Source organism: Amphiura filiformis, chromosome 4 (assembly GCF_039555335.1).
Source record: "Amphiura filiformis chromosome 4, Afil_fr2py, whole genome shotgun sequence".
Lineage (NCBI taxonomy): Eukaryota > Metazoa > Echinodermata > Ophiuroidea > Amphilepidida > Amphiuridae > Amphiura > Amphiura filiformis.
Genome location: NC_092631.1, coordinates 8,741,573 through 8,756,836, shown reverse-complemented (window position 1 = coordinate 8,756,836; position 15,264 = coordinate 8,741,573). Strand labels below are relative to the sequence as shown.

Here is a 15,264-nt window from a genome sequence, read left to right as displayed (position 1 = left end):
ACAAAAATCAATGTTAAAATAACTTTGTGAGAAGTTTGCTCATTTCTGCGCTATACTTCTCATGACTGAGATGGGCCAGCTATGGTACCAAGACTGATACTATTATGTCATTACATCAGGTGGTGTAGCCCCTCTCTTCTTTGGTTAAGCAGTTTGCAAGTTACATTGTAAGTATGCTTCAATTATACACAAGAAATGTAAGATTTGCCATTTTGTTGGATATATCAAGAGATCTGCTTTTTTTTCAGATGCCAAATATAACATACTGATTAACAATTCAAACAAATCAAGCTATTAAACTTGGTGTCATATTGACATTTATCAAATGGAATTCTAATGCTATCGGCCAAATCAATACCACAAACGGCCGTAAGCACAAAGTGGGAGGGAGTTACTGCAATAAAATGTCACAAATAATAGAAAAATCTTAATTAATCAATCTAGATTTGCCCGTCACCGGGTCTGTCACCTGTGTGTATTTAGTTTACAAATTTAACGTCATTGCATCGGTATTTTAGGTTAAACACATATATACAAATTCAATCATTTACTACAGCAATCACCACGTAAAATTGCTACTGTGTTTTTGCACGGTTCAATAGTAAGGTCCCGATCAAATATCTGCATGTAATAATGAAGCCCCGAGGGACGACCGTACCGTATTGCAGAACATATGTATGAAATTGCCAAAGCAATGTCTTGATGCATGACTGCAAGCTACACATCTGCTGAAACCATAGACTTACAGTTTTTAGAAAATGATTCCACATTGCTTTCATTCAGTACTATTTTTTAACACTTATTAAGATTTTTAAAGGTAAAAATCACTGATTTTGAATTGTCTTTTCATTATTTAGCAACTTTCTAATGCACTAAACTTTGATCTGAACCACAAACTGGTAGTAAAGTCAAATGATAGGCATATGCACTTCAAACTGAAAAGGGATTGGAACCAATGACCTCTGGATTAAGAGTCCAGTGCTCGACCATCTGAGCTACCCAGTTCTACAATGGATGGTGATCAAGTATGTGTGTGTTTGTAAACACCTCCTAATTAGGACATTTTTGTATATCTCAACTAGGGAGACACACAGAACCATGGACATCCACAATTCACTGCTAGTTGCAAGAGGTTGCAAACAGTGTAAAAATGCTATTCAGAGCTGACCTCCTTTGGGAGTAAAGAACATGTCTCAATATGATTCATGCGTGTAAGTCCTCGGTATGCAGATTGACTTAGGTATTATGTGTCCACGATTGAATAGTACACTACAGGTTCAAATGACGGCTCTTACGAGTAGGGGTGTGTGTGTATGCACTAAGTGCCAATGCCATGCATCACGCATAGGAATCTACAGTATGGGTGTGTGGGGTGAGAGTGGATAAGACCTGCCAAACAGTTTCCTGTTACGCTCTGACAAACCGTGGACTGTGGACACAAAACCAATGGTGGACATCCACAGTCTGCCATATAATTATTTATTATTATTATTACTACACAATATTTATATGGTGCTCTACGCAGCAGAAAGCACCTTACAAAATACAAAGGAATACACAAGGAACAAGAATAAAGAAAAATTTTCTCTAGGACAGGTGTTTAAAGTCTAAAAATGTGTTTAACAGTGAGTCCTCTACTGGTAAGTATAGGGGTATATCAATGGTTGACTGGGCGTAAGCCTATTGGGTCCATACGCAACATCATTGCGTAAATGCAACTCTGTTTGTGCTTTTAAAAAACAACTCAAAACTTATTTATACCAATTAAATAATTCACCGCCTCCTTGCTGATTTTCCTGGTTTTTAAAGTGTTTTTGTATATTTGCCTAATTTTTAGAAATGGTTTTAAGCGTATATCAGTTATGTTTCATAATCGTTTTCTACTTCTGTACATTATATAAGGTTTCTGTTTTCATTTTGGTATTTATTTTAGGATGGTAATCATTGCTTTGTACATGTATCATGGTTTAACTATTTCTTTAATTATGCTTTGTGTGTATTTTTAAGGTTTTGATTGTTTTAAAAATGTTTTTGTATTTTTTAAGGTTGCTTTGTTTTGTACAGCACTTTGTCCTTTAGTAAAGGCGCTTTATAAATGCCGTTAATAATAATATTTAATTTTTTTCCTCGTTTTCACAGGGGTGTTGGGTTTTTTTGGTCGCTGATTGTCAAGTCATACCAGTAATGGTGGATGCACAACCCTGGTGCCATGCATCAGGCATAGAAATCAAGTATGTGAGTGTGTGGGGTGTGTGCAAACACAGCATCATGCATCAAGCACAAAAACGTGTTATATGACATATAGCAGCACTCATATTTATAATGTACGTTAACATATTCCCAGTGACGGTATTGAAAATCACTGGCCCTAATCAACCCCACAGGCACCACAGGCTGAATTATCGGCCTGTAAGAATAATTTTGATTGAATACAAGCGGGCCTTATCATGTATTAAGCCAATCAGAGATGTGGTAAGTTATAGTCAGTATAGGACTGAAAGGGATTAAGCTGAAAATTACTGAGTGATCTACAATAATCTATTTTGATTGGTTTCTCAGTTGATTATAATCATATGCACTGTAAGAGAGAAAATTAATTAAATCACCTTGTATGATTGCATATTTATTGTTATGAGTGTGACAGACTGCCTAATCTGGATTTGTATCTCTGTTAAACTCATGTTACGCATGAACGATCCTGAATTAGCGAAAAAGGGGAACGACCGCGGGATGCTGCACCGTAAACTAACCTGTATGCTGCTCTCCTTCCCTCACTTATCACGCTGATCACTACTAAAAAAATTATATGCTGCATGCTGTGTTCTGGATATCTGGATATAAGCACTGCACCTCCTGCTCGCTAATTAAAGAGAATTCATGCGTAACAAATGAATTTAACAAATGACATATCCAGATTCAGCAATCTGACAAAACTCATAATAACAATAAATGGATCATCTTTTTGTAAACCAAAAATATTATTTGTTTGTGATGTACATGTACTTTGATATGTAAGAAGTAGTATTTTCCACAATTTGCTAACTTTTTTAAAGCTATGAGTCTGATTATGTAAAGATGTGTTGAAACCAATACATGTATGGGTGCTTTGTATTGAAGAAAACTCGCTACCCAACTTACCTTGTGAAAAAAGTTAATTTGTATGTTATGCGGTCTTTGAATTAATTTTGTTAACTTGGGATGCACTTTTGCACCCCATTTTTAAATTTATGGTGTAATTTCATCTAACAAAGAAGAATTTGAAGTGCAGTCTCAGACAATCAACACATACAGTCAGTACTCGGTATCGCAATTTTGCACCACACTTTTAAAGTTGTATAGTAACAGGTGAATTTTGGGGTGCAAATTGCACTTTGATCGGGCTTATTTCAAACACTGATGTTATGTGACCAGTGTTTATTTGATGGAGATTTAAAACTTTTTCTTTCCATGCTGCATATTGTTAAAAATTGAATAACTCCCAATCAAAATAAGTCTCCATTCATTTCAAATATCCATATCAAATACAACTCATTAGATTACTTTCTGGTCAAATTGCTTACAATAAATGTATCTTACTTTTTAAAAAACATGCAAACTACACATTATATACTATACTAATCTACAAAAGACATGCAATACTTTAAAAGAAACTGACAAAACAAACAAAAATCAAAATACTCTATTGACTAACATGGTGAGGAGCTGTGACCAAGAGAGGGCTCGCTCTCGGCACTGCCAGCAGCGTGTATGTGATGGTGATGATGGTGACCATGGTGACGGAATGGGAAGGTGCCAAAGCGATTCACAGAGCTGATGCCACTACTGCCAACTGAAAAACATCGACCTTGTGGAACGGGAAGTGCTAGAAATAACAAAAATTTAAAAGAGGGAAGGGAAACAAAAACCATGCAAGAGTGAACAAAAAATCACATGCACAAACAAGAAAAAGAAAAATATGCTGTCTTTTCTTTTCAATTAATCTTGATTTACTAAGACAGGGATGTGAGAGGCCATTAAAACAAGGAAGAATACTAAATTTGGTAAAAATGCCAAATATGGACTGAAAATAAAAGAAAACACATAAATTTTAGCAACAAAAAAGAGGAAATAAGCTGAAAAGAGGAACTCTCACACCCCTGCTAAGAATTAAAATAGAATGCACAGGATACTTCACTTAAAAGCGCATTTCGTGATCCACAGCCTCATCCCCTCACTTTTCTAAAAAAAGTTGGAGTTTCTGGCTACATAATTTTATGTACAAAAAATTTCTTGCTAAGTAATTCATTTAGCAAAAATATTGCCAAATTTGGATTACGTTCTGGTGTACCAGAACGAAATCCAGAACGAAATTACAACAGTGGCCTATGGAGCAGTGTAATACAAATAATTATAATCATGCATAACTCAAAAACGCAAAATTGGAATCAACTGAAATTTTGGGAATAAGCTTTTTTTCATGAATATCTACTGAAAAATGTCATAAAAAGAGGCTGCTCACAGAATCACAAAATACTCCTTTAAATCACTGCCTCATATTTGCTCTAATAACACCCTGGGGGCATTGCTTATTCCAGGCAATTTTTTAATAAAAAACTCAGAAAGCTTAACCATCCACTGGCAAAATATAACAATTACTTTCTGGTCTACCATGGGCTGATGCTGAATAGCATTTTCCCCAAAAGACCTTTTTTTTTGGTGTTTTTTTTTTTTGGGGGGAAATCCATATCTTCAATATGAAAGGTCAAAATTTTCAATTGATTTTCGGCTTTTCATCCCAGCTACATACACTTTTTAAGTACATATCATTAGATTTATTAAGTTTACTTCGAGGACTTTTAAATATCAACAACATCAATTTTTAATCATTTGCTGTAAAATGTGTATTATATCGTTTGATATCAGAAGGACATTCTTCATATTCAGAATGCAATTCGATATGTCTGATGTGCTTTCTTGTCCTACAAAAAATACTGTCTAAACGTTCATACCCCACCCCATAAGGAAATGTACAAATTTGTGAAAATTTCATGATGCAGAAACTTTAAATGCTGCAAAAATATTATGCTTTACAGTACTTTGCTTATGGGACTTATTATGGTGTGAAGTCGCTGTAATTAGTACACAGTTATTAACCCATATACATGTATGTAAGCTAGCCATGACTTGTCAGTGGCTATCAGCATTTGGACCCACATATGGCACTGTAATTAATGATTCCTGGAAGTGTGAAACTAACAAAGCCCTACTGGCAATGTATTTCTCATTATAACTTAAGAAAATTAAATTGTACATGCATTTAAGAAATAAAGGGTAATGCATGATCCTTTACGAAAATAATGTGTCGAGGCAGTAAAAACGTAAATAATGGGTGAGGCGAGCCGAACCCATTATTTAAACGCTTTTACTGCCGAGGACACATTATTTGCGTGTAAAGGATAATGCTGCACCCTTTATTTCTATTCTATTACCACAAAATAGTGTGATTTAAAGAGAAAATATCAAATTTTTTGCCCAAATATTTCAAGTTGTTTACCTCAAGGTGGAGCGCATACGCGTAGCCAAGCGTACAAAAAAATGTATGTACATTCCAATAACACAACCTAACATTCCATTCTCCCCTATAAGCAGGTATGAACATACAATAACACACCCCTGACATTCCATTCTCCCCTGCATAAGCAGGTGTGCTGTGCGCTCTGCTGTGCGCTGTGATGATAGAAGAACATAAAGTTCGTTGCCTTGACACTTTATCGCTAATTAATGGTCTGTCACGTGACGCGTTTCAACAAATCACAGTGCGCGATTTTGAATAATGGGTCGTGGGGGTAATAGAATAGACAATAATGAGACATGCGTGTATACTATATACAGCACATTATAGTCTTGTTACGTTAATTATGTACATACAATAAAAGAAGCCTTTCGTTCAGCCACCTGCACACACACCTACCACAGGCTGTTCCAATTGAAATCCATACACCCCTGTGGAAGACATGCCCTTAATATTCCACCCATAGAGTGAGAATTTCAAATGGGGTTACCAGAATGGATGACTCCATTTGAAATTCACACACCTTGTGTGGAAGATTAAGGTCATGTCTTCCACAGGGGGTGTATGGATTTCAACTAGAATAGCCACTTGGAGATGGCTGGTGACCGATTATAATAGTCACATCAATTAAGCTAATGGGGTATTAGTGGATGGGTAAACATGTTCCTAACACCTGACTATACCATGGGAAAACTTTCAATTGCATTTATGACACTGTTGATCATGATGAGGCCTTTCTTAACACAAGTCAAATGAGATATAATTAAACCATCATTTTTCCTGGTGCACACATCTGGGTCATATCATTATAGTGCAACAGCTAGAAGTGGGCTGCCTCCAAACATCTATGTGCTAATTGTGCATTTGTTTTTCAGTTTTAGTTAATTAAACTACGGCAGATAGTGAATCGGGTTTAGAACTTTCAAATTGCTTTCTTTAAAGACCTTGAAAATGTCACCCAAATGTGAATAAATGAGCTTCTTGATGGGATGGCACAAAAACATATTCATTGTTTAATAAATCAGAGAACATTCTGAATCCAACACAAATGGTCTTTATTTTTAATGGCCTCATTTCAGCAATTCCTGAAATTTCCGCAAGATTTACATATCTTTGCTACATGTACTCAGTGAGCAAGACCATTAATGGCAAAAGTAGAATACAAATGCCTCTATATGCAACATTTCCCAAAAGTAAATTGTGGGTCTGATGTATATAGAATCCTAGACAAATTTTGAGCTTGCACTTGTTCCCACCTCTGCCTCATGACTGTGTTCAGACAAGCAAACCTATTCACCTTGGAGTAGTTAAACAACCTAAAATGATAACTCACAAAAGCATTCTACTCTAGTCACGTAAACATGCGACAAATAATTAATGGACTCCCGTTATCTACCCGGCTAATGTTTACCTTTGGATGATGCAGAAGGTGACATGTTCATGTACTCATCAGCGATTTCGAGGCTCTCCTCGCGGATCGGCGTGTGAGTAGGCGACTCAGGTGTCCTGCATCGTAGACTACCATGGTGCGGTCTGAAACGACATAAAGGTTTGAAACAGGCATTATATAATGTGTGTTATGTGACTCACTCAGTTTTACACCAAATAACATTTTAACACAACTTTGTGCAGGGTCAAATTTATTAGTTATTGACAAGCAGTTGTTTTAGTCAGCATAAGACCCATCACTGGTTGATCCTTGTAAAGGTTTTGTACAAAACATTTCTACATGGTGTCCAAAAAGTCACACTATCATTTATGACGCTTATAACTATTGTAAGCAACATGCGACATGATAGATTATTCCCTGCTTGTTCATGAAATACAACACCAGATTCGTGCGATATCCTAAAACGCATACTTCACCACAGGCATACCTGCACTGTTTAAAAGCAAGGAAGAAACTGGCCTACTTTTCAGTAAGATTCTCAAACTAAATTCCTTCAGCAAAGTTCAAGAACAAGTTATCCTCTTGTGATAATGAATTCTATACCCTCCACCTTGAATTCTATACCTTCCCCCACTTTTTAGAATGTCCCCAGCATGGAAAATTCCATGGGTCATAAATGTTACTGGGGTTATGAAAAAAATTGTGAGCTTTCTTCAGGACCCAATATCTCAGTATTGATGGATGTGGTAACATGGGGGATTTGATTTTTGATTTGATTTGATTTGTTTGGGTTTTGATAACCCTGGATAACTCAAGAAAGCCTCTATTGAAGCTTATATCCATTGGGGTCCATTTGAACACCAGGACGTGTTGGAAGCAGTCAGGGGTTAACACCCTACTCTTTTCGAAACTGGCTGCGAGATATATGCACAGTAACAGCTTTCTGTACACGGGACTGATGACGGCTTAACGTCCCTCTCTGAAGGATGGAATACTTTCATGATCTATTTCCCCAATTCTAAATGAACCATGGGGAGAGCAGAAGTCTGAATTTAATCTACAGAAGTTGCAAATTAATTTCAGACATTTTTTCCCAAGTCAATATCGCAGCAAATCTCCATCGCCGGGAATTGAAGCCGGGACCAAAGGCAAGTACTATAACCATTAGGCCACGCTCTCCGCTCTCCTGGATGAGGGTCACATATAGCTTTGATCATCACAAAGTTCATGGTAACTCGCATTTATAAATGCAATTTCTTTCAAAGCGTTAAGCCAAATGAAAATCAGCTTAAAAACATGTGAAAAATGTATACATTTCCAGCATTAAAAACATATTTAAAGTGTATATGAACGTTAATGTATGAAATATATAAGTTTTGTCATATACAGGGTATGCAATATGACGTCAGTCATCCTCATTTAAATAAACTTCTCTCCTCCATACCACGGGCAATTTGCATGATAATACAATGAAGCAGGTAATAGGTATTAATGGTTGTGGAATTGATCTAGAGACCTGTCCCTCTGTCATCTTAAATTATCTTAGAACTGTCCTCCAGCATGGCAGCTATTTCAATTGTTATACCGTTCTGGTTGGTTTAAGGGGGCCATGACTACAACTACTGCACTGAAAATTCAGCAACTCAAGGCAAGCAGTTATTGATTTATTGATCAAATACTGGTTTTCCCTCATTTTTGACTGTAACTCCACAACTGTTGTCTGTGCTGAAATAAAATGTCCAGTGCAGTAGTTGTAGTCCTTGCCCCTATAATATACATATCTTACTTGTCACCAATGCGTTATAATTTTTGAGAAAAATGCAAAAATAGGCACAAAATTGGCCAGGGGTGTAGTACCCCCTTAATGCATACACTCTATAGTGGGGAATTGCTATACTGCTTCAAACTGTGTAGACTATCATTTATCTGGGTATGATGAAATACAGATTTTAATTTTAATCTGGTCAATCTGCAGACATACCTATTTATGAAAGACAAACCAACATAATACTGACACCTTCAGTCTTCAGCTAGGTTGTGATGCAAATGACCTTGAGATTGAATACCGGTAACTTCCGGTAAAGGTGACAATCAACCTAGAATGATGTTACTACCGATTCTCAAGGTCATTTGCATCACACTTATATAGGCTTTTTAGCCTGGCTTGAGCATTTTGTTTGAGCCTGGTCCCATCAGAACCCAAGTGTGTCTCCACACGGAGCGACTGTTTAAAAAAAAAAAAAATAAATAAACAACCCAGCTGAAGACTGAAGGTTTCAGGTGCAAATTGGTTCGTCTGTCAAAAATAGGTATGTCTGGTTGAAGTAAATCTTCATTTCATCATATTGCTTATTAGCCAATAGATAAGTAATGATTATTTGATTAAATAATGGGACCGTTTACAACACATATAATTTGAGAACTCCCAAGTCCTGTCTGGGTACATGTTGTATGCTGTGATGCTGCCATTCCTGTATCTAAGTAAGTACATTCTCTGAACAGCAAATATCTCTGAACATAGAGGGCAGTAGTACAATTTACTCAACAATGTATGCAGCTATTTATCAACTATGTCTATGGGTGTCTTACTGGATGCATAAACACAGTATATCTCCTTCACAGTGCTAGTTTTTACATAGCCCCCTCTATTTCAGTATACACTTGCTGTTGCAAAGATGCTGTACCCTGGTGGTGTATTTATGATTGAATTTCTACAGCAAGCATGGGACAGTATGCATACAGAAAAATACAAAAAAAAGAGACAAGCTTAAAATATTGATCTCAATAAGGAATTGTCTTCTGATTTCCTTTGTTTAGCTCAGGAAGCTAATCTTGTACAGGAATGATCATATTGTATATACATACATAAGCTTTTTATACAGGGCTTTTACAAAAATGAACACAGCTCTTTACAAGAATCAAATGTAATAAAAAACAAAAAGCAAAGCAATGGGCTATCCCATTTAAAATCCACACTACCCCTATGGAAGATTTTGAAAACATCTTCCATAGAGGGGTATGTTTTTCAAATGTAATTGGTCAGGGTTAATTATTTTGAAACCCATACTCCCTCTGTATTATGGCTTTACCTATATCTTCCACAATTGGAGTGAGCATTTCAAATGGACGTTATCAACTGTCTATTCTATGTGAAACTCATACTCCCTCTGTAGAAGACTTTAGCCAAATCTTCCACAGGGTTAGTGTGGATTTTAAATGGAAGAGCCCAATAAAACAAAATAAAGCAACAACAATCTAAACATCTGGGTACAGATGTGTATTGAGAATGATTTGAAAACACATATGCATAATGTTCCCCGACATGGGTATGCTACAAGTTACCAAAAAAATGTACATGGCTGACAAGTGAATAATTGGGCTATTGAGCTGGTGGGGTTCCACTGATGAGAGAAGCACAGTGCGCTATTCCATTTAAAATCCACACTACCCCTGTGGAAGATATTGGGAATATCTCCCACACAGGGGAGTATGAATTTCAAATAGACTGAGCCCATTAGGCAGCTCCATTTGAATTTCATGCACCCTCTAAGGAAAATGTCAATCTGAATCTTCCACAGAGGGTGAGTTTTAAATAAAGCTGCCTAATGTGTTCATTTGAAATTCATACTCCCCCTTTGGGAGATATTCCCAATATCTTGCACAGGGGTAGTGTGGATTTTGAATGGAATAGCTAAGTGCTTCTCTCATCAGCGGAACCCCACCACCTATAATGCAGTAAAAGGACTGTGTAAAATTTTGCTGTAGTGATTCATTTTGTAAATATGTTTTGCCATATTGGCTAATTCAGTGAAGTGTTTATTAGATAATCTTGATAATCGCCATGTTGAACATTAGTCCTTTGCCCCGAAGAGAAATCGTCTGCCAAAATACATGTGTGTCTTCATCTCTAAAGTGCATCTGGGACCATAGACCATTGGCTGATTATAGGTTAATGAACGCGTATTACTTGTTGGGAGATAAATTAGACAAAATAATGCACCCACGCTGATGTTGATACGTCTAATGCACGAGCCCCGAAGGGTGGAGTGCATTAGATGCATCAACATCAGTGCAAGTGCATTATTTTGTCTAATTTCTCGAGCAACAAGTAATACACGTTCATTAACCTATTTCATACACGAGAAGAAAAAACACATGATTTTTGCTGTTTTTTAAACAAAATTATCACTAAAAATATTGGTAAACATAACCAAATATAAATGCATCAAGCCGCCCAAAAATGAATCGACCTACGCGACGCGAACGTGTGTGCAAGCACTGCGGGTAGTACACGGAGTGCACAATATACACAATCAATGCATGGTTTTGATTTTTCTAACGATTGCTCTGATTGGTTCGCGCTAGCTAAGAGTGTATGAATCTAAAATAATCTTACTTCACAGTCTTTGTGATTGTACTGACTTGTGAACTTGCTTATTGTGTGACTTAAATCATGTTGTGAGACTTAAATCCTTGCTGAAACATTTTTTGTGAGACTGTTTTAAATTCTTATTCCTTACCCTGTTTACCAGGGTGCAGGATTTTTTAAAAATCACGGGGTAAAAGTGAGGCCATGCGGTTTGGGCAGAGTGCAAAGTTTAGAGGTTAATAACTGCGCATCAGTTATTTGGAGGGCATTGTGAAAAATTTACAACTTTTGCCTTTGGAACCTAGAACATTTCCAAGGTCCAAAGCAAAATGCCCAACATATAACCGATGCAACGTTTTTACTGAATTCGTAACTGTCACCTTCAACTCCTCTCTTTACAAAAATACCAAGATTTTACTCTCTAAAATTGGTCAAAATACACAATTTTAATCACCACCTACATTTTACCCTTCAAACATTCAAACAGGCTAAAACAGACTAACCGCTAAAAAGCAATTAGAGCAGTGCAAAATCACGCTATGTGCAAATACGTTAGTTGTACTGACATGAACTGCTCAGGTGCAGTGGCGTGCGCAGCACATTGAAAGTGGGGGGCCAGGTTGTTCAGTTCCCCCGAATGGAGTCTGATTTAGGTGTGCAAGGTGCGGTTTTAGCGTTTTCCCCCGAATGACCAACAAAAGTGGGGGGGAACGTGCCCCCTGCCCCCCTTTGTGCATGCCACTGCTCTGGTGCATAGGAGGGGCATACACAGAAGTCACTGTGTCTCATAATCCATCGCTACATCACACGCATAAGTCATTAATGGCTATCAATAACATCTGTGCCTGTGTGTGTATGTCATCTGACAAGAAATTTGATTGGGACACACTTGTGGTGCAGATCACAGAGGAACATAATTGCTGAAAACTATGGCCATGTTCAATCTTCCTGAATAACAGCATCATAACAATAACATGAAGTTTCACATCTTTGCTGACCATATCAAAAAGGTGTTTCATGAAACCTATCCTCTACATGACTTCCCACATTTCATTGTGGCAACCCCAGTCAAATGCATTGGAAGAGTCAATGAAACACATAACAGGGGAACCTGTGTTCTCTGCCTTTTTCAATGATATTCCTTATTACATAGACTAAAATTTGACCCCTTGTTCATCTCCCCTCTCTAAAACTGGCTTGCACAGACTACTATAATCTCGTATATATCTACCTCCAGACACCGGCACTGTGCTGCATTGGCTTAGCGTGGTTTGTACATATGCGGCACGTTGATCACAAGCGAAAAAGTATGTACACGAAACAAGTAACGCTAAGCTAACACAAAACACGCTGAACTTCAATGCTAGTGCCAGTGACTGGAGGTAGATATATAGACTATACAGACTATTCGCCTACATGTTAAATCCCAGCATCACATATTAATGGGGCCAATCGTTTCATGAAGTGTGACATACGAAACTGCTACCCCCATACCGCATATTTAAGGTCTATTGCGAAGACACACTACGCTCTATCACATAACGTGGAGGCATGCAATGCTGGCATGATTTGTTAGACATGCGTGACAAATTATCTGCCCTCATGAATATGCGAGAATTCAAAGCATACAAAGCACAGAGACTAGGGCTGCTTGCGAATAGTAGATGCAGTCTGTGCCGGCTTGTTTGATGGAAATTTCTTCTTCTAGTTTCAACTTCACTCTGTTTAGGATTCTTGCTGGCATGTAAGATCAAACTATAGTACAGACACACTCTTTTAGGTTGTCATTTGCTTTTGGTAGTGGAACATAAGGCACATATGGGTTCAAATATGAAAGATGCTGAAAACTCATGACACGTTTTTGATAATATATACCCACGTTTATAATTACACACTCATGGATAGCATTGGTAAATATAATGCAAAAGAATTGCAATAATTCAACATGTTATTTCTTTTTGAATTGTTGATATGCTATAGACATGTACCTTGAGTAATGTGGTTCTCCTGCTGGGCTGTTGCCATAGCCATACTCATCTGGGCCAGGAGTATCACCAGGGCCATACGTCACATAACGTTCCTCCGCTATACCTTGCTGCGATGGGCTTTCACTGATAACAACAAAATACACAGATGGATTATTATATTATGTAACTAATCATGTACAACTTCCATTAGGCTAATGATGAAAATAACTTGGTAGATTCTGGTTTCAAAATGAGGGTTAGAGATAGGGCTGATGGCTCTTGCTATGCCCCTGCCTGTGTATCGTTGCATTGAAACAACCAGGTCACACATTGCTATGCGGCTCGTTTAATAAACGAACGAGGTGCCAATATTCAATTAGCCAATGACATCCCAAGCTCTATGCTTACGCACTACACATGCTAAATTTGCACCAACAAAAAAAAATGTAACGGAACTCTTGCCGGATAGAGAGTAAAAGAGGAAAAAAACATGCGCCATGAAGTTCTGTGGACAATGCTCTTGAAACTACACTTTTAAATGGTCACAGTACAGTGACCAAAATAGAGCATCTCAGCCATTTTATGAGAAGGGGTGGGGCTACAGGTTTAAATCAAAACATTAAATCAAATGGAGAGCTCCCTCCTCTGAAATCCCAACAAGATTAAAAGGTTCCGTGCCCTTATTTGCTGGTGGGAATTTGACAGGAGGGCACATTTAGGTTGTGGCTAAAATTCCACTTGTGTCAAGGGAGCCCATAGCGCCATCAGGCGAACGTTTACTGTATTCTGCCCTCTTTGAAGAACAAGCAAAGTTGTCAGACTTCTCCGGTGCAGTTCCTTATAAGTTGTTGTCAACTGATTTCATACTTGCACCTTTACGATCATCGCATGTGACAAACACAATTATTATAGTGCTGATAGGAATTATCTTTACAGAAATGTTTGCTGCAGGCTTGATTGAAATTGAATATCCATTACAATAATCACTGAAGGGATAAGGGGATTACATCACCGTCTATGCAAAACCTGTCATCAGGGAAATTTGACTTTGCATATGGAATCATTTCAAGATATCAAATTTTGACTTTCAAGATATCAAACTGCGATGGGAAAACCCCTATTTTACGGGCAGACAGACTTCAAGTTCGTTATTTTATTTTTGTTCCTGAAGGCTAAAATATCAACCCAAAGCTTGAAAAATCTAGAAAAAAATCTGATGATATTTAGCAAACATTTGTTGAAAATATTCTGATTTTTTATGCAAAATAATGTAATTTTGTAAAAAAAACATTTTTAATTTAAAATGATTTTAGCCAAATTAAAAAAAATATATCCTCTCAAAATGCAAAATCAGGGTCGGTTGGACCCGTCGGTTGGCATTGTCACCAAATACTACTATTATAATATCATAGTATCATTAAGGGGTACTACACCTGTGTAAATTTGTGACTATTTGTGCATTTTTCTCAAAAACTAATACTACACTGGTAACAAAAGTTATGTATATTATTGGGGCAAGGAATCCAATTACTACACTGAAATTTCAGTGAATCAAGACAAGCGGTTCAGTAAATATGATAGGAAATGAGGTACATCCTAGCGGTACCTCATTTTCTATCACAAGTGTCGAACCGCTTGTCTTGGGTCACTGAAATTCCAGTGTAGTAATCGGATTCCTTGCCCCTATAATATACATAACTTTTGTAACCAGGGTGTTATTAATTTTTGAGAAAAATGCAAAAATAGTCACAAATTTATTGAGGGGTGTATAGTACCCCCTTAAAAATGATTAATAATTAAGGAACACCCAAATGTTTGACGATGTCCTACAAAAGAAAGTACTTTCATTAGGAGGCTGATCCCTCCCTGTAACATATAAGTATGAAATACTGAAAATTTCAATCCCAAAAGATAAACTTTGACCGATGTTTTAACTATTTTTATTAACATAATCAGTAAGTCCATTCCCCAATGAAAGGACTTTTGT

At 37.2% G+C, this 15,264-nt stretch overlaps 1 protein-coding gene across 1 annotated transcript in view; it reads right to left on the bottom strand.

Moving 5' to 3' along the window:
* The window catches only part of LOC140149668 (insulin receptor substrate 1-B-like), a 138,377-nt gene that overhangs the window by 39,284 nt on the left and 83,829 nt on the right, over nt 1-15,264 (bottom strand). The window contains exons 9-11 of the mRNA XM_072171747.1: nt 13,299-13,421; nt 6,963-7,084; nt 3,692-3,862 (exon numbers count right to left, since the gene is read on the bottom strand). Of these exons, the coding sequence (XP_072027848.1) occupies nt 3,692-3,862; nt 6,963-7,084; nt 13,299-13,421 (416 nt within the window). The remainder of the gene's footprint in view (nt 1-3,691; nt 3,863-6,962; nt 7,085-13,298; nt 13,422-15,264) is intronic.